Source organism: Rhinatrema bivittatum, chromosome 4 (genome assembly GCF_901001135.1).
Source record: "Rhinatrema bivittatum chromosome 4, aRhiBiv1.1, whole genome shotgun sequence".
Taxonomy (NCBI): domain Eukaryota; kingdom Metazoa; phylum Chordata; class Amphibia; order Gymnophiona; family Rhinatrematidae; genus Rhinatrema; species Rhinatrema bivittatum.
This window is the reverse complement of record NC_042618.1, coordinates 291,386,376-291,413,068: the sequence shown is the minus strand read 5'-3', so window position 1 is coordinate 291,413,068 and position 26,693 is coordinate 291,386,376. Positions and strand designations below refer to the sequence as shown.

At 47.5% G+C, this 26,693-nt stretch overlaps 1 protein-coding gene across 3 annotated transcripts in view; it reads right to left on the bottom strand.

The window, feature by feature from the left end:
- KATNBL1 (katanin regulatory subunit B1 like 1) overlaps nucleotides 1–26,693 on the bottom strand; it is a 271,601-nt gene that overhangs the window by 183,376 nt on the left and 61,532 nt on the right. For all 3 annotated transcript variants that reach the window (XR_003856488.1, XR_003856489.1, XM_029600186.1), the window contains exon 3: nucleotides 17,008–17,126. Coding sequence is in view for 1 of the 3 variants with exons in the window: in XM_029600186.1 (XP_029456046.1) it covers nucleotides 17,008–17,126 (119 nt within the window). In the remaining 2 variants the exon portion in view is untranslated. The remainder of the gene's footprint in view (nucleotides 1–17,007; nucleotides 17,127–26,693) is intronic.

Sequence of the window (26,693 nt, the reverse complement as noted above, 5' to 3'; positions counted from 1 at the left end):
CGATTGAGAACAGTGTCCAGGCCTGCTCCTATAAACTGTAGTCTCTGTGTTGGTTGGAGATATGATTTTTGAAAATTGATCACTAGCCCCAATTCCTGTAAGCACTGTATCACTCGAAGGTAATCGAGTAAGATGACCGGGGTCGAGGCTATTATTAGTCAATCGTCCAGATATGGAAAGATGATCATACCCTGTTGTCTGAGATGAGCCACAACCACAACCATGCATTTGGTAAAAGCTCTGGGTGCAGCTGATAGTCCAAAGGGAAGAACCTTGTATTGGTAGTGTTGATGGCCATAGCAAAAGCATAGGTAACGCCACGAGGATGGATGGATTGCAATATGTGTGTACGCATCCTTCAGATCGATGGAACACATCCAGTCGTTGGGTTGAATCAGAGGAAAGATCGATTTCAACGATACCATTTTGAATTTCTCTTTGGTCAGGAATTTGTTCAATTCCCGTAGGTCTAATATGGGGCGAAGTCCACCTGACTTTTTGGGTATGAGGAAGTATGGGGAATAGAACCTTGTTTTTTGGGTTTTCGGGAAAATTCGTCGAATGGCCTGCTGTTTGCGAAGCAAAGCAATCTCCTCCCCCAGTTGTGGTTGGAAGCTTTGACTCTTTAGAGTGGAAAAGTGAGGTAGCATGGGTTTTGTGGTAAATTGGAGTTGATAGCCATGTTGTACTATCTCTAAAACCCATTGATCGGTAGTTATTTTCTCCCAGGCTGCCAGGCAAGAATGAATTCTGCCAGGTGGTGCTTGATGTAGTGGTGGTGGCTGGTTTATTAAAAAGACGGCGTTGATTTCACTGCAGCAGCCGGTTGTTGTGTTTGCTTTCTCTGGTTACGTGGTTTACCCCTATGTTAAGTCGTGTTTTGTTGCGGCGGAGGACGCTGTTAAAATGGATATGTCTGTGTACGAAAAGATTGATAAGACCTGTAAGGCCTATGATTAAAGGATTGTCTATGTGTAGATCCCACATAACGACGCGTGGTCGAGTAGTGAGATTGTGACGTTAAGGATTATTATTATTATTATTGTTAATATCAACTTGTACATTTGTATATATTTCTCGTATTATTCTCCTCTGCCCTTGTTAATCCCTACCTGTTAATGTTATTATTGTAAAGCCTGTTGCTAATTTATGTTACATTGTGAACCGAGGTGATGTTTTGCAAACGTGCCTCGGTATATAAGAAACCTCTAAATAAATAAATAAATAAATAAGGATTGGACTGCTAGAGCTTCCACCTTTAATTTTCCAACTGTTTCTTGAAATCGTTCTCCAAACAGGTTGTCTCATGTACACGGGAGGTTCGTCAGTTTCTCGTGTAAATCTTCTCGTATCGTACTAGAGTATAACCATACCATCCTATGGGCTGCTATGGCTGTCGCAGACGCCCTAGAAGATGTTTCAAATGCCTCATATATTGATCGTAGAAGATGTCGAGAACACTCCTCCATATCATGAAGAGGCGGTGGTACCTGATCAGCCGTCGAGGAAAGCATACCTTTTGTGGCTTGTATGCACTCATATAGGTATTGTACCATATAGAATTGATGGTGCATAATGCGGGCATTCAACATTGAGTTGTGATACATCTTCCTGACAAAGTCATCTAAACACCGGTTGTCTTTGCCCGGTGGATACGAGGCATGCGTTTTTGCTTTTTTGAATCTTTGCATTGCCGACTCTATCACAATTGAAGCATGTGGTAATTGTGGTATAGAGTAAGGCGATGTTTTTCGCATACGAAATTTTAAATCCGTTTTCTTGGAAACCGCTGATAGAGAATAAGGCGTTTCCCACGACTTCTGTAAAACAGAATGTAATAATCCGTGTGGTGGGAGAGATGTTGGTCTTCCGGAGCAGCGAAAATCTTTAGGAGACCAAAGGTTTCTGACCTAGGGTCTGTCTCCTTTTGGACCTCCAGATGTAGTATTGTGCCCAATCTTTCTAAAAATTTTGGGAATGTCAGGTCCTCTGGAGGGGAATATGGTTCCTGTGGTTGTTCCTGTGGATCCGATGGGAATCCAGTAGATGACAATGGGGACGTTTGTGGAGATAGAGAATCTATAGGGGTATCTTGCTGTTGAATTGGTGAAATTGGTCGTTTCGTCATTGGGGATGCTGGAGGCTCAGACGGTTCTCTAGAGGTATGTATATTGTGTTCCGGAGAACACAATAAAACCCTGCCAATGATTGGGATAATTGAAAAAATGACTCTTTTGTTTGAGGAGGCATTGCTGCACGACCAGACTGTTTTGGTAGTCCACCTGTTTTAGATGATACTGTAGGAATTTTAGCGGAAGCAGCTGGTACATCATACTTGTTCCTCATCTTGCCCTCTGTGGTCTTAACAGAATTATCTGAGGATGAAGATGCAGCAGAGGAAGTGATTTGTATTAATTGTCTATGAGATAAGGAAAGGAAAATTAGTTCTTACCTGTTAATTTTCGTTCCTGTAGTACCACGGATCAGTCCAGACAGTGGATTGAGCCTCCTTTCCAGCAGGTGGAGACAGACTAAAACTTGAAGGATGCCCTATATCAGGACAGAGCCTATCCTCTAACCCTTCAGTATAACGTATGTCAAAGCAGTAAACAACAAACCTAAGAATAGGATCAAGCAAGTAACCATAAAGCTCAAAGGAGCAACTATAGAATAATGTAGAAACATGGTATACCTATATGCTCTTGCATAAACTTGGTATAAAAAACGACCAAGGCTTCCGGTGTAATTGCTCAGTAATCTTGCACAAAGTGAAATATGAAAATCTGCGAACCTGCAAGAAAAGAAGCTTCGAGAGGACAGAAGACAGACAGGGAAGGGCGTCTGGATTGATCCGTGGTACTACAGGAACGAAAATTAACAGGTAAGAACTAATTTTCCTTTCCTGTACATACCAGGATCAGTCCAGACAGTGGGATGTACCAAAGCTTCCCTAAACTGGGTGGGACCGAGACAGTCCCGCTCGAAGCACTTGCCGCCCAAAGGAACCGAAAACTGGAGCGTGCACATCCAGACGGTAGTGCCGGGCAAAAGTGTGCAGAGACGTCCAAGTGGCAGCCCTGCAGATCTCCTGCGGGGAGACAGATGACTCTCCGCCTACGAAGTAGCCTGAGAACGTAGAGAATGGGCCTTCAGACCCTCAGGAAGTGGACGACCTTGACAAAGATATGCCGAGGAAATGGCTTCTTTCAACCACCGCGCAATCGTGGTCTTAGAAGCCTGTTTACCCCGGTTGGGACCACTCCAAAGGACTAAGAGATGGTCCGATACGCAGAAGTCATTGGTGACCTGGAGATAGCGAAGCAAGACTCGTTTGACATCTAGCCGACGAAGGTCGCCACCAGCCGTACCCGCAATCTCTTCCGGAGAGAACGCGGGTAGTTCTACCGACTGGTTGACATGGAAGGCGGAGACAACCTTAGGCAAGAAGGAAGGAACCGTCCTGAGGGAGACCCCGGAATCAGAAAAACGCAAGAAGGGCTCCCGACAGGACAGCACCTGGAGCTCGGAAATCCGGCGAGCGGAGGAGATAGAGACCAGAAAGACAGTTTTGAGTGTTAGATCATTGAGCGTAGCGTGGCGAAGAGGCTCAAAGGGATCCGCACAGAGAGCACGAAGGACTAGGTTGAGACTACACGATGGACACGTGGCACGAGAGGGGGGGCGAAGGTGCCTAACACCCTCAGGAAACGAATCACGTCCGGGTGAGCAGCTAAGGAATGACCGTCCACCCGACCCAGGAGAGAGCCGAGCGCAGAGACTTGAACGCATAGAGAACTGAAGGACAGGCCCTTAGAAAGACCCTTCTGAAGAAAAGAAAGAACCAGAGGAATCGAGGCGGAGCGTGCCGGAACACCCGACTCCGCACACACGGACTCAAAAACTTTCCAGATGCGCACATAGGCCAGAGAAATCGACTGCTTTCGGGCTCGCAGCAGGGTGGAGATGACCTCCTCCTTATAACCCTTACGCCTCAGACGACGCCGTTCAAAAGCCAGGCCGCTAGACAGAAGTGATCGGCCTGGTCGAAAAATACAGGCCCCTGCCGGAGGAGACAAGGAAGATGACAGAGGCGCAGGGGCCCGTCCACCGCTAGATTGATGAGATCCACGAACCACGATCTTCCCCACCACTCGGGAGCGACGAGAATCACCTGTCCCCGGTGGAGTTCGATTCTGCTGAGAACTTTCCCCACCAGTGGCCACGGGGGAAACATGTACAGAAGGACGTCCGTTGGCCAAGGTAGAGCCAGAGCATCCACGCCCTCTTTGCCATGCTCCCTCCAGCGGCTGAAGAACCGATTGGCCTTGGCATTGCGCAGAGTTGCCATGAGATCGAGGTGAGGTGGACCCCACCTGTCCACTATCAGCGCCATGGCCGCATCAGAGAGCTCCCACTCTCCCAGATCGAGCGACTGACGGCTGAGGAAGTCGGCTTGAACATTTTCCTTCCCCGCGATGTGAGAGGCCGCAAGGCACTGTAGGTGTCGCTCCGCCAAGAGAGGAGACGGCTGGCTTCTAAGGCTACCATGGGACTGCGAGTGCCCCCTTGGCGATTGATGTAGGCCACTGTGGTGGAGTTGTCAGACAGGGCTCTTACCGCCTTGCCGCGGATCAGGGGAAGGAACTCCTAAAGAGCCAGGCGGACCGCCAAGGTTTCCAGTCGATTGATGTGCCAGCGAGACTGAGTCTGCGACCAGGTTCCCTGGGTGGATTGAGAAAGGCAAACCGCAACCAAGCCCAACAGGCTGGAGTCCGTGGTCACTATCGTCCACTGTGGAACTTGAAGAGGCATCCCTTGCAGAAGATGAGGAAGAGACAGCCACCACTGTAATTCGTCGACAGTAGAGTCCAAGAATGGAAGGACTATGTGAAACTGCTCCGACACTGGCTGCCAACGGGATAGCAAAGCTTTCTGCAACAGACGCATATGAGCAAAAGCCCAGGGGACGAGGTCGATGGTGGAAGCCATGGATCCCAAGACCTGTAGATAATCCCAGGCTGTCGGGGAAGGTAGCGCAATCAGATTCCGGACCTGATCGATCAGCTTGAGGGCGCGGGCCCGTGATAAGAAAACCTTGCCTACTCGGGTGTCGAAGTGGGCTCCCAGGAATTCCAACTCCTGAGAGGACTGAAGCTTGCTCTTGGAAAAGTTCACTATCCACCTGAGGGAGGCAAGGAGCTCCAGGACGCGATCCACCGCCCGTTGGCAGGAAGTCGCCGACTTGGCCCTGATGAGCCAATTGTCCAAGATAGGGGTGGGCGAGAATCCCCTGCCGGCGCAGAGCCGCCGCTACCACTACCATGACCTTCATGAAAGTGCGAAGGGGAAAGCTCGAAACTGGAAGTCCTGATTGAGAATGTGGAATTGGAGATATTTCTGGTAGTCGCGGTGGATGGGAATATGGAAGTACGCTTCTGCGAGATCGAGGGAAGCAAGGAACTCTCTGGGACGGACCGCCGCAATGACCGCACGCAGGGTTTCCATGCGGAAGTGGGGGATCTTGAGGGCCCGATTGACCCTCTTTAGGTCCAGGATTGGGCGGAAGGACCCATCCTTTTTGGGCATGGTGAAGTAAATAGAATACTGGCTGGCGCCAATCTCCCTTTCCGGAACTGGGACCACCGCCCCCAGATCCAGAAGTTTGGAGAGAGTCTGCACCACTGCATCCCTCTTGGCCCGACCGCAAGGCGAGAAAAGAAAGAGATCCGGCAGTTCCCTGACAATCTCGAAAGCGTACCAGTCTTTGATAATGTCGAGGACCCACTGATCCGATGTGATTTTGACCCATTCCTCGAAGAACAGGGAGAGGGGTCCGCCGAGGTAAGGAACCGAGGAATGAGTCAGCTGAACTTCATTGCACGGCAGGTTTAGAGGTGGCACGCGCGGGCTGGCCCTCACGAAAAGGCCGCCTGCCACGAAAGTACTGCGACCAGGACTGGGCACGAGAAGAACCCCTCGCGGAACCGCCATGCCCCCGAGGAGCAAAGCGACGCTAGCCCCTGAAACGAGACCGGGAGGGCACGAAGCACCGGGAAGACTTAGGACGGTCCTTTGGAAGCTTATGGACCTTGTTATCAGCCAAGGAATCCATAAGCTTCTCGAGATCCTCTCCAAAGAGCATCTTACCTTTGAAGGGCAGCGTGCCCAGCCGAGTCTTCGACGACTGATCAGCCGACCAATGGCGTAGCCAAAGGAGCCTTCGGGCAGCCACCGCCGAAACCATCGCCTTCGCCTGCACACAGACCAGATCATAGAGGGCATCCGATACGTAGGCGGTTACGGCCTCCAGACGTTCGGCTTGCTCTGCCTCTGCTGGCGGAAGATCCCGGGCGCAGAGTAACTGTTGGACCCACTGAAGGCCTGCCCGCATCATGAGGCTGCTACAGCAAGACGCCCAGACCCCGAGGGCCAAAACGTCGAAGATGCGCTTCAAGTGAGCCTCTAACTTACGATCCTGTGGATCCTTCAGAGCCGTGGAACCTTCCACCGGAATCGTGGTGTGTTTGGCCACCGCAGAGACATAAGAATCCACAGAGGGATATCGCAGCAGCTCCAAACCTTCCTCCGGGATGGGATAGAGCTTATCCATCGCATGCCCCACCCGGAGCGCACCCTCAGGGGCCTCCCATTCCCACAGGATTAGGAGCTTGAGCATGGGGTGGAAGGGAAAGGCCGAGGCCGGAGCCCAGAGCCCCCCCAGGACCGGATTCATGTCCTTGGGCAGCGAGGCCATGAGATTATCCATGGAAGGACTTTACAGACCCAGCTCCTGCAGTACAAAGGGAAGGAGGGGCTCCAATTCCTTCTTACGAAATAAACGGAGGGCTCTGGGGTTATCCCCCTCTAAGGGGGGGAGCATCCGCCGAATCCGGGGAAGCAACGGGGTCCGAGGGCCCGGGAAACACCGGGGGGGAGGAAGGGGGGCACCCCCGGGACCACCCGCACCCGAACTGGCCCCTGGGGCTCCGCAGCCGGTCCAGCGGTCAACGGCGCTGAGCGAGGGATTTTTGGCAGGGGGGAGGGGCTTTCGTCCTGCTCATGGAAGCTAGCTAAATAAGATTTATGCATGAGGAGGACGAAATCCGCCAAAAAAGGGACCCTGGATTTGCCGGGGAGGGGGGGCGAGAAGGGGTCAGGACCCCCCCCTCCTGGGGACCCACGGGGGCCAAATCAGGGGTTAAATCAAAAAAATCTGGCCCCCCAGCCCCCGGGGAGCTCTGAAATCGGCCCCCATGAAAAATCCAACATGGCCGCCGTTCCCGGGCTTTGCCGACCCGGGAAAGGCCTGGCCATGCCGGGAGAAATGGAGCCCAGGGCTAAATTTGCTTGTCCTGCCGAGGAGGGACCTTCCCCACTCGGCAGGCAAGCAGTGCAGAGACCCTGCCGTGAAAAACGCGAGGAGGGCAGCCCACAAGAGAGGCAGGCTGCCTGCATGGACTTAGCCGAGCCATGGCTGAAGAAAAAAAAGCAGAAAAAAAGCTTTGATTGACAGCCTGCAAAGCAGGAGAGAGCAGGAGGGAAACCTGCTGCCTCCTGCTTGTCTGGCTGCTAGTTCAAGGCCTGCTCTGACCAGAAAAAGGAAAAAATGCTGGTCAACTGCTGCAAATAAGTTAGAGGTAGGTGAGTACCTGCAACTTATTTAAAGTTTAAAACTTTTTTTTTTTTTACTGAGCGCAGCAGTGGGTTCAAAAACCCTCTTGGCAGCCAGATGGGGGGGAACGAGACCCAGAGAGACTCGGTCCCCACACCTGGAAGCGTCCACGGACTCAGGCTATGCGGTGCAAAAGGGGCAAAGCCCTCCTGAGCCGGGCAAGAGCTGGGAGACGGAGCCGTCTCCCACACAGAAAAAGGAAAAATCACTAAAAAAGGCAAACTTTCCCTTTTTCTTTTTTTTTTAAACAAGCGAGAGCCAAAAGAAATACTTGCTTGAGCCTACAAAAAGACAGAAGAAAAGGCTGACTAGCCTACAGCAGAGAACCGAAGGGGAGATGCTACACCTGCTGGAGATAGACGAATACTGAAGGGTTAGAGGATAGGCTCTGTCCTGATATAGGGCACCCTTCAGGTTTTAGTCTGTCTCCACCTGCTGGAAAGGAGGCTCAACCCACTGTCTGGACTGATCCGGGTACGTACAGCAATCTACACTTCGTGGTTGAGATGACCTAGAAGTGGAAGAGCTCACTGCCCATGTATCTCTCGTCTTCACAGCTTTTTGATGTGAGTGACGTGATCGCCTATGGTGATGGTGTGACGATGATCCTGTATGGGTTCTATCTCCCGACAGTGATCGTCTGATTCGTTTTGACTTCACCTCTGTAGAATCAGAGTCTGAAGAAGTGGAATGAGGTACATCTGGAGACTGATGTCTTCGTTTTACCGCATGTGGTATTGAATGATATATTTGTTTGGACTTTTGTAGTCCACTGTGCGTCTATCTGTGTGCTGTCGAGTGCGCCAATGCCTTCGGCACCATGTGCGCCGAAGTTTTTTGTAAGTTGTGCGCATATATCGACTTGTGCGCATAAGTCATCGATGCTGTGCGCTCAGATGGTGTCGGCGCCATTGTTTTTATCGCCGAGCTCACTTCAGACGGCTTCGGCACGGTGCGCGCAGACGTCTTCAGCGCCTTATGCGCATATACTTCCTGCGTTGTGCGCGCCAATCTCTTGTGCGCCGATGTCGATTCGGGTGCAGAGGTATTATGCGCCAATGGTGATTTGGGCGCAGAAGGTACTTCAGGCTCATAAGTCGTCGGCACCGAAGATTTAGGCGCCGTTGTTTCCTGCGCCGATCGCCGGGGCTCTTTTGGTCCTCTCAGATCCGAAGGCCTATGTCGGCTTGGTAAGTCCTTACCTCCAAGCCTGGAGGGTTAAGGATCCCATGACGACGCTCTTTTTTGTGACGGAGCCGCCGTCAAGGAGGGACCCGGTGAAGAATGAGCCTCCGATGGCTCGGAAAACGTGAAAAGTTCAAACATTTTGTAGGCCCGTTATTTTTGGGCTCTTGGGGACATTCGAGCACAAAAATCACAATTTTGTAAATTATGCTCTGGTCCCAGGCATCGGTAACATCGGTCATGGCCATCCGTGACAGACATTACCTTGCCACAGGCATAGGGTTTAAACCCCGGATTTTTTGACATTTCAATAAAATAAGAAAAATGCTGAGGAGAAGTCAGCCCCGCGTGCGATCCCGCTCGTGGAGAAAACAGACTGAGGAGAATCTGTTACTTTCCTGCGCGGGAACACACACGCAACCGCAGAGAGCTAAAATCTAAATCTCTGCTTTGTAAAGCTCCGCCTCCCGGACCTGATTGACAGATCCCATGACAGCATGGCTAATTCAGCCCTGCTATCGACGGGAAACTACAGCAAGGGTTATTTTTACCTATATGCATACCTTGCAACTTGTTCACATTAAATTTCATCTGCCATTTGGCAGCCCAATTTTCCAGTTTCACAAGGTCCCCTTGCTCTCTCTCACAATCCACTTGAGATTTAACTATTCTGCTCTAACTACTGCAATTCACTATTCATAGGTCTCCCAATATATGCCACTCGTCCTCTTCAAATCTTCCAGAATCCCGCTGCACACCTATTAACTGGTACTCCAATTTGCAAACATATTACTCCTGTTTTACAATCACTCCACTGGCTTCCAATAATTTATCGGATACAATATAAACTGGCTACCACTCCCTCATTAATAACTTACACACCTCTTGGATTACTGCTATTATGAAAATTCACACTCCCATCAGAACTCAGCGTTCATCCAGCCCAAATTTGTTAGAGACTCCTTCGCCTAAGGTGGCTCAACTAGATGAAACCAGGTAACATGAATTTTCAGTAGCAGGCCCAACATTTTGGAACACATTCCCTAAGGAAATAAGAAATTTGAAACAGCCCAAGTTCTTTAAGAAGGCCCTAAAGACCCACCTATTTAACTAGGCATTTGAATGTTAAAATATGTTATGCAGCCTCCACTCTTTAATTTCATGTCATTATAGAAACATAGAAATGACGGCAGAAGAAGACCAAATGGCCCATCCAGTCATAGTTATTTTTCTCATACTTATCTGTTACTCTGACCGCTGAGGTCAGGGCACTTATTGGTAACTTTTTAGTTCTAATTTCCTTATGAAATATGTTATTTTATATTGCTTGTTTTAATGTTATGTTATTTGCTATTTTTACTATGGCTTGTTTTAATGTAACTGATTTTGAATGTTATGATGTACTCTGCCCTGAACGTAGGAAGAACAAGTAAGAAATGTTTTTAAATAGATAAATAAAGATGTACTCTCTCTTAATCAAAAAGGACTGTACGCTTATTTACAGATCAGACACTACATTTATTCCCTGGATAGAAATAACCTGCACGATACAGTGAAAAGTACATAGAGTAATTTAGATTGGAAGATCAAGAAAACCTACATTTTCAACCTTGCATCTAGTATTAACCTAAACTGAAATGCAGTATGATTTCAGCATATTATTACTTGGAAAATGGAGATAGCCACCCAATGAGATACTGAACTATGGCATGTTTTACACAGAGAAAGAGAAGAACAGGCAAGACTGAATTAAGGGAAACTCAGTAAAAATTTTCAGTGGGATATTTCTCACAGGGACGAACTTTGAAGGTTAGAATGTCAGACAGAAGTATGAATCAAATGGCAATGCTGAAAGCAGCATTTAGGTCATTCCTTCTGATCATGCACATAAGTTAAGTGATATTGGAGGACCTAGAATATTTGATGATGCATAAGTAGGAACTTTTGTTTTCACTTTTTATTTTTCCTGGCAATTTCAATGTTATAATGTAATTTTGATGGGAACACAACAGTTAAATGCCTTCCAGGATCCTCAGCTAGTAGAAATGCCAACCAGATAGTCATCTCAATTACAGAAGAAAGCAGAGACTCCAATATAAATATTATCATCCATCTGGGGGGACAATGACCTTACTAGATATGGTATTCTTGCAGTACAGAAAGATTTCGAAAACCTAGGGATGAAGATAAAACACATGGCAAACACCATTTCCTTTTCAGAAGTATTACCTGTTCATTGAAATGGGAAGGAAAGGCTCTGCCACATAGATAACGTCAATGTCTGGCTCAAAGCATGATGTAAATCAAATGGTTTTAGTTACATTGGTGGCTAGGGCCGGGTATGGAACAGTAAAAGGTTATACTGTAAGGATGGCCTATATTTGTCCTTGGCCAGAAAGCATACGAAAGACTAAAGAGGTTAGGACTTTTCAGCTTGGAGAAGAGACGGCTGAGGGGGGATATGATAGAGGTGTTTAAAATCATGAGAGGTCTAGAACGGGTAGATGTGAATCGGTTATTTACTCTTTCGGATAATAGGAAGACTAGGGGAAACTCCATGAAGTTAGCATGTGGCACATTTAAAACTAATCGGAGAAAGTTCTTTTTCACTTAGCGCACAATTAAACTCTGGAATTTGTTGCCAGAAGATGTGGTTAGTGCAGTTAGTATAGCTGTGTTTAAAAAAGGATTGGATAAGTTCTTGGAGGAGAAGTCCATTACCTGCTATTAATTAAGTTGACTTAGATAATAACCACCGCTATTACTAGTAACGGTAACATGGAATAGACTTAGTTTTTGGGTACTTGCCAGGTTCTTATGGCCTGGATTGGCCACTGTTGGAAATAGGATGCTGGGCTTGATGGACCCTTGGTCTGACCCAGTATGGCATGTTCTTATGTTCTTCTTATGTTCTTATAGTTGCTTACCTGTAACAGGTGTTCTCCTAGGACAGCAGGATGTTAGTCCTCACATATAGGTGACATCATCCGATGGAGCCCGTCACGGAAAACTTTCTAGAAACTTTGAATGGCAGACTGAGCATGCTCAGCCAGCTATCTGCACGTCCACGCGAGGTACCCCTTCAGTCTCGTAATACAGCAAAAATATGAGCGAGAAAAAATAACATAACAAACCGGAGGTGAACCCAGCATCGTGGGGAGGCAGCCGGGATTCCTGAGGACTAACATCCTGCTGTCCTTGGAGAACACTTGTTACAGGTAAGCAACTGTGCTTTCTCCTAGGACAAGCAGGATGGTAGTCCTCATATGTGTGTGATTACAGAGCTCCAGACTGCCTCCTGAGAGCAGAGGAACCCACAGTAGCCGAACAAGGTGCCAACGGGCACAACACAACTGCGGCACTGAGGGAAAAACTGGGGCAGTCTGGTCCCACAGATAGCATGATGCAAACAGTTGAGCTCAGAACTGGAATAGATTGCGGAGGACAGACTGGCCAAAAGCGCTGTCCTGGCGACTATCCCTGTTGAGGCAAAGGTGAGCTGCGAAAGTGTGCGACAAGGACCGCTCGCAAATGGACCACTGATGCTGCCACAGCCCGCACAGAGTGAGCCTTCACCCTGCCTGCTCGTAGCAGAAGGCAATGCAATTTGCTAGCCAAATGGATAGGGTCTACTTCCCCACTGCTGTTCCCAGCCTATTGGTGTCAAAAGACACAAAGGGGCGGATTTTCAGAGCCCTGCTCGCGTAAATCCGCCCAAAACCGGGCGGATTTACGCGAGCAGGGCCCTGCGCGCCGGGAAGCCTATTTTACATAGGCCTCCCGGCGCGCGCAGAGCCCCGGGACTCGTGTAAGTCCCGGGGTTCTCCGAGGGGGCGTGTCGGGGGCGTGTCGGGGGGCGGGCCCGGTCGTCGCGGCGTTTCGGGGGCGTGTCGGCAGCGTTTTGGGGGCGGGTACGGGGGCGTGGCTACGGCCCGGGGCGGTCCGGGGGCATGGCCGCGCCCTCCGTACCCGCCCCCAGGTCGCAGCCCGGCGCGCAGGAGGCCCGCTGGCGCGCGGGGATTTACGCCTCCCAGAGAGAGGCGTAAATCCCCCAACAAAGGTAAGGGGGGGGTGTAGACAGGGCCGGGCGGGTGGGTTAGGTAGAGGAAGGGAGGGGAAGGTGAGGGGAGGGTGTTAGAGGATTCCCTCCGAGGCCGCTCCGATTTCGGAGCGGCCTCGGAGGGAACGGGGGTAGGCTGCGCGGCTGCGCGGCTCGGCGCGCGCCGGCTATACAAAATGATAGCCTTGCGCGCGCCGATCCAGGTTTTTTAGTAGATACGCGCGGCTCCGCGCGTATCTACTAAAATCCAGCGTACTTTTGTTTGCGCCTGGAGCGCAAACAAAAGTAGGCTATTCGCGCGCCTTTTAAAATCCGCCCCAATGTGAAAGGCAGATTTAGCAGAAATAGGTAGCAGATGCAGCAACACTTCAGATTACATAGTATCTACTCATAGTTAAGTTTTAAAAATATACATAGTTCTCAAGACATTTTTGGCTCATTTTGTGAGGCAAACAAATTCCAGGACTTTTACCCTATGGGGCGGATTTTCAGAGCCCTGCTCGCGTAAATCCGCCCAAAACCGGGCGGATTTACGCGAGCAGGGCCCTGCGCGCCGGTAAGCCTATTTTACATAGGCCTACCGGCGCGCGCAGACCCCGGGACTCGCGTACGTCCCGGGGTTTTCGGAGGGGGGCGTGTCGGGGGCGGGCCCGGTCGTCGCGGCGTTTCGGGGGCGTGTCGGCAGCGTTTTGGGGGCGGGTACGGGGGCATGGCTACGGCCCGGAGCGGTCCGGGGGCGTGGCCGCGCCCTCCGTACCCGCCCCCAGGTCGCGGCCCGGCGCGCAGCAGGCCCGCTGGCGCGCGGGGATTTACGTCTCCCTCCGGGAGGCGTAAATCCCCCGACAAAGGTAAGGGGGGGGTGTAGACAGAGCCGGGTGGGTGGGTTAGGTAGGGGAAGGGAGGGTAAGGTGAGGGGAGGGCAAAGGAAAGTTCCCTCCGAGGCCGCTCCGATTTCGGAGCGGCCTTGGAGGGAACGGGGGGAGGCAGCGCGGCTCGGCGCGCGCAGGCTATACAAAATCGATAGCCTTGCGCGCGCCGATCCAGGATTTTAGTGGATACGCGCGGCTCCGTGCGTAACTACTAAAATCCAGCGTACTTTTGCTTGAGTCTGATGCGCAAGCAAAAGTAGGCTGATCGCGCTTCTTTTAAAATCTACCCCAAAGAGTTGGGTAGACTGTCTATGACTCACTGTACTGTCCAAGTAGAAAGCGAGCGCCTGCTTGCAGTCCAGGGTGTGGAGATCACGTTCTCCAGGGTTAGAATGAGGCCATGGGAAGGATGATTGACTGGTTATTGTGGAAAGCAGTCACCACCTTCAGTAGAACTTTTGGATGCGTGCGCAGCACTACACGATCATGGAAGAATTTCATGTAGGGAGCGTACGTAACCTGGGCCTGGATCTCACTGACCTAGCGAGTGGAAGTAAAAGCCACCAGGAACATAACTTTCCAGATGAGGAACTTCAGGTCACAGGATTTGAGAGGCTCGAACGGATGCCGCATGAGCCTCGGCAGGACAACGTTGAGATCCCACGGGGGTTGCTGGCGGGCAAAGCTGGGGCTTCAGTTGAACCAGGCCCCACATGAAATGCCCGACTAGTGGCTGGACTAAAATGGGCACCCTGGCGACACCCTGGTGGTAGGCGCTGAGGTGCACTCGGACCGAGCTGGTTTGGAGGCCAAACTCGGACAGGTGCCAAAGATAATCCAGCAGGCAGGGGACCAGTCCGTGGCTGCTGCACCAAGTGGAGAAACGCTTCCACTTCGAGCTGTGAAATTTCAGGGATTCAATCAAGACCCTGGAGACCACCATCCGAGAGCTGTAAGGGCTGGAGGATCATGCGCTCAACATCCAAGCCATGAGGGCCAGGGCCCAGAGGTTCGGGTGGCACAGGGTGCCCTGGTTCTGAAATAGGAGGTCAGGAGCCATCCCCAGCACAACCGGTATGCTCATGGACAGGTCCTGGAGCAGAGGAAATCACATCTGCCTTGGCCAGTAGGGTGCTACCAGGATCATGGTCCACCCGTCCCCTTGCAGCTTTGTCAGAGTCCTCAAGAGGAGCATGATAGGGGGGTACACGTACAGGAGACCTTGTCCCCACAGTACATGCAAAGGCTGCGCCTCTTCCGAAGTCTTCTCTCTTTAGAAGTCAAACGTCCATGACCAAGTTGCATCGGTTCATCCTTATCAGCAGCAGGAATTACTGGAACCATCAGAGGTGCAGGTATAGCACTAGCCTGTTTCAACCCAAGTAACACCTTAGGCCGGAGTTTTCTTCACCTTGTCCCGGAGCCGGTGATCAATCCAAGTGGCCAAGGCTACTAATTCGTCCAGTGAGTCAGGGGTTTCGCGAGCAGCCAGCTCGTCCTTTAAACGGTTATCCAGGTCTCTGAAAAAGAGAGTCTTGAGACATTTGGTGTCCCAGCAGAGTTCTGCCACAAGAGTTTTGAACTCCATGGCAAATTCAGCCAATTATCTGCATTTTTTAATTCCTCTACTGTTTTTGTTGCCACCTTCTCCACCAGAAGGGCACACCCCACCCCTTTCTGTGAAAATATATTTCCCAGTGCTGTGCTCCTGAGTCTTCCCCTTCACAGTTTCATATCTCATAATTTCATACCTCAGGTACAAACCTAGGCCTGGATTTTCTAAAATCGCAGGCCTTAGTGAATCGCGCAGTACCGGGGGGCAAAGCGGGGGGACGGACCTGAGAAAGCCGGCAGCACCACGGTGGTGCGATCGCTATCGCTGCCGGCTTTCGCAAACCACGTTACTGGCGGCGATAAGGGCCCTTACCTTATCACCATCAGCGATGTATTCGCCGCGCCTGCCCTGGTGCCGCTCCGACTCCTCCCCTTCCGGTGCCGACTCCACCCCAATCTAGCTATCGCATGCGAAAAGTCCCTTTTCGTGTGCAAAAGCTATAGAAAATGACCCCCCTTAGATTGCAAGCCCTCTGGGGATAGGGAAATACCTACAGTACCTGAATGTAATCCACTTTGAAGCGCTGGAAAAAGTGCAAAAAGCGGAATATAAATCTAAAATAAATAAAAAATATCTTCCTTCTATTGAGAAATATTTGCCTCTTGTGCACAATTAATACTTTTCAGGTAAATCTCTATTAATGTGAGAGCTACAGTAAACTTAAAACAAATCAACGGAGTTAAAAAAATAAATAAAACCTAGCATTGAAAAATATAAATATAGATGTAGGAATGTGTGTTCTTTGAGAATGTTTACTATAGATGATGCAAGGTATGAACCGGATTCAAGACTGAAATCCAGCTCAAGCCCAATGACATCTATAACAAAGTTTCCAAACATGGATCTGGACCCACTTATGAGTTCAGGAGGTCTTCAAAGTATGTTATGAGACAGGTTCCATTGGAGAAATGTTAAAAGAAAGCCAAGCATTGTAGTGCTTGAAGCAACAGGAATTAGATCTTAAAATTATTTTATTACATGACAAGTCCTGTGATTTTTCTGAAATTCTAAAAGGGCCATGAATTGAAGTGCTTGGATATACTCATGTATGATACCACCACCAATGAAGAGAGAGTCAGACATTTTAAGGAATCAATATTGGTGCTGAATACATACATATGTAGCAGTTCACAGTCCAGCAAATGTGTCACTCAGTGGCACAGATGATGGTACTGCAATGCTCTGAAAAAAAGCCACCCTGATTTGCTGAATAAGATGCAACTGAAATGACATAAAACACAAGATAGGCTAAATGATAGCAATCTGAACTAGTTATGGTTTTTAAATATCTTAGCCTCTGGGACAAAAGTCTTGGTGAATCAGGTCTTTAGCATATAAATTACCCATGTCATACACTATCTCTGAACTGGAAGACAAAAAAAAAAAAAGGACATTTGAAGCACTACAGAAAAAATTATTTTTAGCTACAGCTATAAGAACAAACAGCAGCAAATTTTGTTGCTTCAGTTTTAAATGGAATTCTTTTTTTTTATTTGAATTTCCAGGTCAAGTGAAATAAATATCCACATAACAAATTCAGGCATATTTGCAGAAAGAGATGTTTCTAGCCATAAGAAATGACCAATATTATGAAAGAGGATTTTACCTGACTAGGTAAGCAATAAGTTCACTTGTGCGTCTCTTCCTCCAGAATGTCAATGCAACACTGAGCCGTAGGTTTCGGCTAAATAGCACCTGTGACATGGTCTCATGGTCCCTTGATACCTGCAAGAGAGAATGATAGCGTATATTAAATAAATAGCCTCAATGCTCAGCATTCCTCCACCCCAAAAAGCCAGAAAACTCCTAAATCCATTATAAATCTTTCAGAAAACAAATTTTTATGTTACCAAATATTTAAATTAAATGATCAAGTTTTTAACTAAATTACCATTCTACATACACAAAATTAGTTTGATGAGATCTAGGACAGATGGAATAGTTTTGCAGCCTGAAACAGAGGGATAAGGAATCATGTGCTGAGAGCAAAGTCGCAGCAAGAGAGGTGCAATAAGGGCTCCTAACCCAAGCGTTCCTCCAAGATGGGGATGTGGGGGAAGCAGACATTTTTATTTACAGCATTTGATATGCGCAAAGTTCTAGTAGACAGAGACGGTAATTTTAAAATGAGCGCATGGGTGCCCATGCATGTGTGTATGAGCGTGCCAGCGCACATGTTCTGGAATTTTAAATGGTGCATGCAATTGCGTGCATCTGATTTAAAATATGCCTACCATGCGTATGCAGGCTCCTAATTTTAAAGCAGTTGCTCAGCAAATATATTTCATGTATCTTCCTTAGGACTTTGTCGGCTTTAATGTGCAAAGGTAAGTGGATTTTAAAACATGCTCACATGAAGGGCATTGCCAGTTTTATCAATTAGTCCACCTGTTTGCCAGTCCGTCCTGAGGTCATCTAGACCAGTGGTTCTCAACCTTTTTTCTGTCGGGACACATCTGACAGATGGTTCTCACATGCGCGACACACTGAACACATGACCATCATAGGGCTAAATGTAAAAGTACAGTTTGCATCCACAGGAACCCCCCTGACCCACAAATATGAATGTAAAGCAGAATTATGGCATTCCCCGTACAACCCACCTTACAAAAAATATATTCTGGTTCTAGTGTCATCTCAGTAACAGCAACACAAACTCCAACTACCAGGCTCAATAGCCCTACTTATGAAAAGACAGCAGTTTATCACTAATGCATGTCCTCTTGAGAAAGTACAACAAATAAGACTGATACAGTAAAATACCTCACCTCGGTCACATACACAGAACCGACCTAACATACTCCCAGGATCTGCAGTAATGCACATAAACTAATCCGCACACAGCTACACTTGTATTATGGAATGCAGTCAAACAGTAACAACCCTACCTATGAAAAGGCAACACTACAAATATTAAATCAGGCCCTAAACACCAATACACCTCCTATTAGGAAAACAGAACTAGCCAAGCAGCTATAGATCCCAACACAGAAATAAATGTATAACTATACTAATAAGCAGAATAAATGTTTCACAACAACTATGAACAGAATAATATCCAACAATTAAAAACTCATAAAAATTATTTAAAATTCTCCAAACACCAATAAAATATTTCAAAACAGCAGACATATCACATAATATTCAGTAATTAAAATGGCAGTCAATCAAGAAAAATAAACTTTAAAAGCCACCTTTACTAGCCCCCTCCAGCAGCTCTCCTACTCCTCTTCCATGCAGGCAAGTAGCACACACCAGAAGCAGTAGTGGCTGAAGCTCTCTCACACACACACATACCAGTTACCCCCGTGACCAGTTTCTGTCTTTCACACACCAATCATCTCCCGACCAGTCTTTCTCTTACATACACACCAGTCACCGTCCCAATCAGTCTCGCTCTCTCATGCACACACACACACAGGCTTCCCACTTCCATGTTCTATCTTACATATACAGGCTTCTCACTCCCATGCTAGCTCTCTCCACATGCACAGGCTTCTCATTCCCATAATCACTTTCTTTCACACACACACACACACACACAAACACACACACACTCCAGTCATCTCCCTGACCAGCCACTTCCATTGTCTCTCTTATATACACACATCACCTCTCTGACCAGTTTCTCTCAATCACACATACGCTCTCTCTCACACACTTTACATAGATGATCTCAATCAAATGCTCTCACACACTGGCTTACACACGGGCTTTCAGTCACAGATACACATGCACACTCTCAATCACACATACATGCTCTCACTTACAGACAGGCTGGCTGGCTGTCTCTCATTTCCTGCCCCCCCCCCCCCCCCGAGCACAAATGGTAGCTGTAGCTCTTCCTCTAGCTCCTGCAGGCCAAGAAAGAAGAATCCCATTGACCACGGGAGGCTAATTCTGCTGTCTCCTGTGCCGATTTCTGGCTGCTTCTGATTTTGCTTCTGGCCCACTCTACTGCTCGGGGCCGCCGTTGCCGATGCTACTTTTTTGTGCAGCATGGCTCTTTCTTCTTCCCGCGTACCCCACTGCACATCACTTCCTGTTCCGGGCCAGGGTGGGGGCAGGTGCTGGAAGAAGAAAAGGCCCAGCTGCAGTTGCCAGCCTCCACTAACACTGCTGCTGTTCCCATCCAGGCTTTGACGTGCTGATAGCCCGGGCGGCGACGGCAGCAGTGGAAGATAGCCTGCCTCTCGCTCGGTGAAGGAAGAAGAGGGAAGAGCAGCGGGAGACCGGTAGCACGTGACACACCTGCTGCTGCTTGGCGACACACTGGTGTGTCGCAACACACCGGTTGAGAAGTGCTGATCTAGACCCTTCTGGTTCTTCAGCCCGCATTTCCCCAGACCCCTGAATCAGTCATTTTAGGCCTAAACAGAGATTTATCAGACGTACACCTCATCAAGTGCAGAAGTAAACATGCGTGGCTAACAGCCCGCTGCATGCTGCAGTTGCCAAATCTAAAATACAGATTTATGTGTGTAATTTTTGGCCCTGCCCAGAAAGCCACCTTTTTTTTTTTTGTTTGCTTTTTTTACTCATGCAAGCGCATATACACACATAATTTGTGGCTTTTAAAATAAGTGTTGTTCATGCACAGCCCATATACTCGCATATATGGGCCTTTTAATGTGAGCATCGCTTTTAAAATTTATCACAATCAGGCCGATACAGGACAGTGCGCTCCGATGGAGCGCACTGCACTGTTAACCTGCCATTGGACGCGCGTTTTCCCTTACCCCTTAATCAGTAAGGGGCGGAAAACGCGCGTCCAACCCGCCGAACCTAATAGCGCCCTCAACATGCAAATGCATGTTGAGGGCCCTATTAGGTATTCGCGCGCGATTCAGAAAGTAAAATGTGCAGCCAAGCCACACATTTTACTTTCAGAAATTAGCGCCTACCCAAAGGTAGGCGCTAATTTCTTCCGGCACCGGGAAAGTGCACAGAAAAGCAGTAAAAACTGCTTTTTTGTGCACCCTCCGACTTAATATCATGGCGATATTAAGTCGGAGGTCCTGAAGAGTAAAAAAAGTTAAAAAAAAAAAAAAATTGGAAGTCGGCCGGCGGCTGTCGGGTCATTTCATTTATTAAAATGTATTAATCGCCTAACACTTAAAAGGCCTAGGCGATGTACACAAATACATACATAATAAAAGCAAAATAAAAATACAGACAATAAATTTTAGCTTCACAGAAACCAAAAAGCAAAATACCAAATATTAATGATAAATAAATGTCATAACGATATCAAACCTATCAAAAAGGTTAATATTTTAGACATCAGAGCATAATTCCGAAAATGGAATCTCAATTATTGGCTCATCATATTTACTTTAAACAGGCAGACTGAGAACATTCATACCGCTTTATTAATCATTAAACGCACGATGAAGCAGATATTCCTTGAATGACTTTTTGAACTTTTTAACGTCTTCCAGAGATCTGAGGTCAAAAGGAAGAAGGTTCCATTGAACGGGTGCCGCTATAGAGAAAGAAGTCTCCCTGGTACTGAATAATCGTGCATGACGAATTGAGGGAATCTCTAACAGGTTAAGTTGTGAAGATCTCAAGCATCTAACCGGATTAAAGATTCATAACAAAGCATTGAACCAAATAGTGGAGTCTGACATATGGAGCTTGTAAACTAACAGGCCTATCTTGAATACTATACGTTCATTAACTGGTAACCAATTAATTCTGCGTAGGATCGGCGAGATCTTTTCAAAACGCTTTGTGTGGGAAACCAGCCTTGCGGCTGAATTTAACAAAAGTTGTATTGATTGAGTTAAACACTTCGGTAAACCAATACATAGCCCATTACAGTAGTCAATGTGCGGAAAAATAATAGCACGAACAACCGTCAGGAAATCTTTGTCATACAACAAGTGACGTAGGCCTACCGCAGCCGAAGTTTAAAAAAACCTGTTTTAACAAGCGATCTAATTTGAGGTTTAAAAGACAAGGTAGAATCAAGCATGATGCCCAGGCTCTTAATAGGTTTGATAAGAGAGAATGAAAGATTGTCTATTGAAATAGTGTCATATGTAGGTACAGAATGAGGTCGATGAATTAATAACATTGTGGTCCTGCTAGTATTTAGCAACAGCTTGTTATGTTTCAAACATCGCTTAATGGTATCCAAGCAGAAAGATAGAGAATTCAATGTTTCTTGCCATGAATTCTGGACTTTTATATAAAACTGAATATCATCAGCGTAAACCCATCTGAAATGATAGCCAGCAATTTGGTAATGGGGGCAAGATATATATTAAACAACATTGCCGAGAAGGCCGAACCCCCGGACGCTCAATTTTGCCGGCCAATTTTGACAGCCACGGGCTCGAGAACAGACGCCGGCAAAATTGAGCGTCGGCTGTCAAACCCGCTGACAGCCGCCGCTCCTGTCAAAAAGGAGGCGCTAGGGATGCGCTAGTGTCCCTAGCGCCTCCTTTTGCCCATTTCTACCGCTGGGCCTCATTTAAATACTGTATCGCACGCACAGGCGAATGGCCTGTGCGCGCGCCGGGAGAGCGGGCATTCGCCCACTCTCCCGTGGACTTTACTGAATCGGCCTGATATTGAGGCCAACATTCAAAGGCATTTTAGTCAGATAACTCAGAAGTCATCCTGCTAAATGCCTTCTTTTTGAATATTGGGGCACTTACCCAGATAGATTTTAATCCAATAAATCATTATCAGACTAAAATTTAGCCAAAAGAAAAAGAGGCATTCTGGGGCAGGCCAAGTTTATCCAGGCTAAGTTATCCAGCAGTTTACACTTCCAATGCTGTTCAGGCCACAGCAATGCTGGACAGAAGTAGGAACTGGGAGCAAGGGCCGCGCGGCCGGCGCCGGGACCCATCGGGGTAAGGCCCATAAAACTCGCCCTACCACCGACAGCCCACTGCCGGCCACGTGGCCATAAATAAATCACTCACCGCCGCCGAAATCACAGCCGCTCCGACCCCAGGTGCATCGCATCCGTCGTCATCTGAGACGCGACCAGGAGGGGATTTAAATCCCGGCGCGAGCTCCCGGCGGTCTCTTGAAAGTGAAACGCCGACCTCGCCGCTCGACCACCGCAGCCTGCAGCACAGAAGTAGGAGCTGGGAGCCAGGGCCGCGCAGCCGGCGCCGGAACCCATCAGGGTAAGGCCCATAAAACTCGCCCTACCACCGACAGCCCACCGCCGGCCACGTGGCCATAAATAAATCACTCACCGCCGCCGAAATCACAGCCGCTCCGACGTCATCTGAGACGCGACCAGGAGGGGATTTAAATCCCAGTGCGAGCTCCAGGCGTCGCGCGCCGAAGGAGCGGGACAAAGGAGCTTGCCCCTTTGTGTGCCCCTTCGTGCTGCCCCTTCGCGCTGCCCTCCAGCACATCTATCACCCGCCACACCACGTATACCGGGCTGAGGCAACCGACTACCAACACATACCACCGAAGGTCAGATACAGATCCAATCAGCACATCCTAGACAACGACCTCAAATCCTTAAAGGAGCTGACCCTCCTATATCTCCGATCAGCCCAATCATGACTCCTACTCAGAGAAAAACCAACCATCTCATCAACATCCCTCTGAAGCACAACCTCAAAAACCTATTCTACCTCACCTTCTTCCTAATAAACGCCCAATCATTAACCAAAAAACACATCCTAATAAACGATCTAATCCATGAAAAAAAACCCAGACTTCATAGCAATAACAGAAACCTGGTTCAAAAACACTGATAAAGTACTCATAAATCAAATAGCTAATAACAACTATGACTTATTCTCTATCCCACAAAAATCCTGCAGAGGAGGTGGTCTACTACTGATAATAAAAAAGAAGCTTTCTTTTAAACTGATCCCTAACAACCTCCCTAAGAAATACGAAATTGCTCTCTTTGACTCAGATCAATTACAAATATGCCTAGTCTATTGCCCCCCTAATCTTCTAGAAAATGATTTGTCCCCACTACTGGAATACTTAATAACTAACATCAGCACAAAAAAACCAACAATAATACTTGGTGATTTCAACCTTCATACAGACATCAACCACAAATCACAAAACTGCCAGACCCTATTAGACATGCTATCCAGCTTTAACATGACACAACAAGTAAACACCCCCACTCATAAAGCTGGACACACTTTAGACCTGATTTTCACCAATCACCACTTCTCAGATACCTCCATCTCAGCCAACCCAGTCCCCTGGTCTGACCACTTCCTTATACAATGCAAAACTCAGTTACAGTTCAGAAAATCGACTAACGCAAATAACTCTACCTCTTTCAAATACCGACCTCCCTTTCAACCAGATCTACTACAAAAAGAACTAGGAAAACAACTTACAAACCTAGACCTCTCCAATACCAACAGAGCGATACAATCCTGGCACCACCTCACCAAACAAACAGCAAACAAGATAAACCCCATGAAAACAAGATAGCGAAAACTAACTAACGGAAAAAACAACCCATGGTTTGACTCTCATCTAAGATCAATGAAAACTAACCTCAGAAGACTGGAAAAAGAATGGAGAAAATCTAAGTGCCCAACTAACCTTCAAAGATACCGCACTCAACTCGCCATTTATAAAAACACAATTATGACCACTAAACGCAACTACTATAGCCAAAAGATAAAAAACTCTTCCAACAACCCAAACGCATTGTTCAACGTCGTCAAAAAACTCACAGATGACAAAAACAACAACACCCACACACCTAACTCTAACAACATAACCCAAGACCTCGCACTGTTCTTTAAAGACAACATCAATAGAATATCTAACACATTCAATAACTACACTCCCGTAGATGATCTCTTTGAAATTAAGAACATAACCCCATGGCTGCAGTTCGACCCAATATCCAGCACCAAAGCTGAAAAAATGCTAAAAAAAATCAATCCTGCTCGTCATGAACTAGACACTATCCCAACACAGACCCTCAAAAAAATGGCTCATATCATCGCACCAACCTTAGCAGCCATTATCAACAAATCTCTCGAAGAAGGTGAGCTTCCAATTGAACTAAAAACAGCAACCATCACTCCTATTTTAAAAAAGAAGAACCTAGACCCTACAGATCTAAACAACTACCGCCCTATCTCGAACCTACCTCTGCTTGCCAAATTGACAGAGAAGGCAGCGTTGTCTCAGCTGAACGAACACCTCGAAAACAACAACATCCTACACACGACACAACATGGATTTAGAAAAAAACCATAGTACAGAAACACTGCTCGTCAACCTATCCAATGAAATTATAAGAGGACTTGACAACAAGATAAGCCACCTTCTAATTCTCCTCGACCTATCTGTGGCTTTCGACACCGTTGATCACAAAATCCTACTAGCAAGTCTCTCAAACATTGGACTCTCAGGTAATACCCTCAGCTGGTTCACCTCATACCTAAACGACAGATCCTTTAAAGTCTCCATGAACAACAACTCCTCAAACCTCTTCCCACTAGAAACCGGCGTACCACAAGGGTCCGCCCTCTCGACTACCCTCTTCAACATATACTTAATCCCTCTATGCCACCTCATCTCCAGTCTCGGAATAACCTACTATATGTACGCCGATGACATTCAGTTCATCATTCCAGTTTCCAATTCACTAGAAGAAGCTCTCAGCACTGCAGCCAACCACCTTACCGCAATCAGAAACATGCTAAACCAGCTAAAGCTTTGCCTGAACATGAATAAAACTGAATGCATTCTCATAGGAAGAAATATATCGGAACAAACCATCTCTCAACACTCCCGCCTAATTGAAAACATCAACATCCCGATAAAAAACACGACTAAAGATCTCAGAATATGGATTGACAAAGATCTCAACTTAAAAAAGAACATTGCAACCAAAACCAAAGAAGGATTCTACAAACTGCACGTTCTGAAACATCTAAAACCTCTTCTCCACCACCAGGAATTCCGAACAGTTCTACAATCACTGATATTCAGCAGCCTTGATTACTGCAACTCGATACTGCTAGGCCTTCCTAAATCTACCATAAAACAACTACAACTACTGCAAAACACCGCTGCCAGAGTACTAACCGGCAAAAAAAAATAGGATCACATCACCCCTGTTTTAAGAAGTCTTCACTGGCTACCCATTGTGCAGAGAATTGAATACAAAACCATTACAATTGTACACAATGTCTTAAACAAAACGGACAACACCTCGCTCAGCAACATGATCTACCTTCACAAACCTCAACGAAACACCAGATCTGCCCGCAAATTACTAATAGACATACCCCCTTATTCCATGGTGAAGCTTACAAGCACTAGAAACAGAGCTTTCTCCATAGCTGGACCAAACCTATGGAACGCCCTACCACATTACCTCAGCTCTATTACTGAAAGCAAATCCTTTAAAAAAGAACTGAAAACATGGATCTTCAGCCAAAAATTCAGAGATGGAATAGGCTAAACCACTTCACCCCCACCTTCAAATACCTCCGTCAACAACTTCCATAACAGATGATCGCTCTATTATCGATGCTTCACGCCCCCCCCCCCGCCCTCCTCCCCGTTCTCCCCCTCCAATTCCCCCCCTGCAAAGATCTTCTACAATGTCGCCCAAGTTAACACTCCCATCTCCCGCTTTTCCCCTCCCCCCCTCCGGCCTTCCCTTCCGCCCCCCTCTCTCTGCCTACCAATCCTGTATCTTAGAAACCTGCCATCAGTCTAGGCCTATTTATAAACCCTAGTTGACCATGTGAGTCCCTAGTTAAATGTTATCAACATCTGCTATTCTATGTTCAGTTAAAAGTTTCGTTGACCTGCCCTATGTAACAAGTTTTGTTCCTCTGTAAACCCGAGTTGACCATGTGAGCCCCCAGCTAAACGTGATCAATATCTGCTATTCTATGTTCAGTTAAAAGTTTCAATGACCTGTTCTATGTAACAAGTTCTGTTCTACTGTAAACCGGGGTGAAGGCTAACTGCTAAACCTCGGTATATAAAAAACTCCAAATAAATAAATAAATAAATAAATAAAGCATAAGCTTCTGCGTAGTTTACACTTCAAGTGCTGCTTCTGTCAGAGCAGTATTAGAAGCACCAGTAAGTAAATACCTTGCTCCCGGCTGGGGATTTTAGAGTCCAAGTTGGTGGGTGGAGGCTCCAGGGTGTGTGGGAGTCCGCTAATAAAAAGGTTGCCAGTGGGTGAAATATGGGTGGGGCAGGAGAGAGCCTGATACAGAATTATAAAACAACAGAGAATGGGGTCAAGGGGAAGAGGGGAATGAGATACACCCTTCACTTCCTATTTCTTTT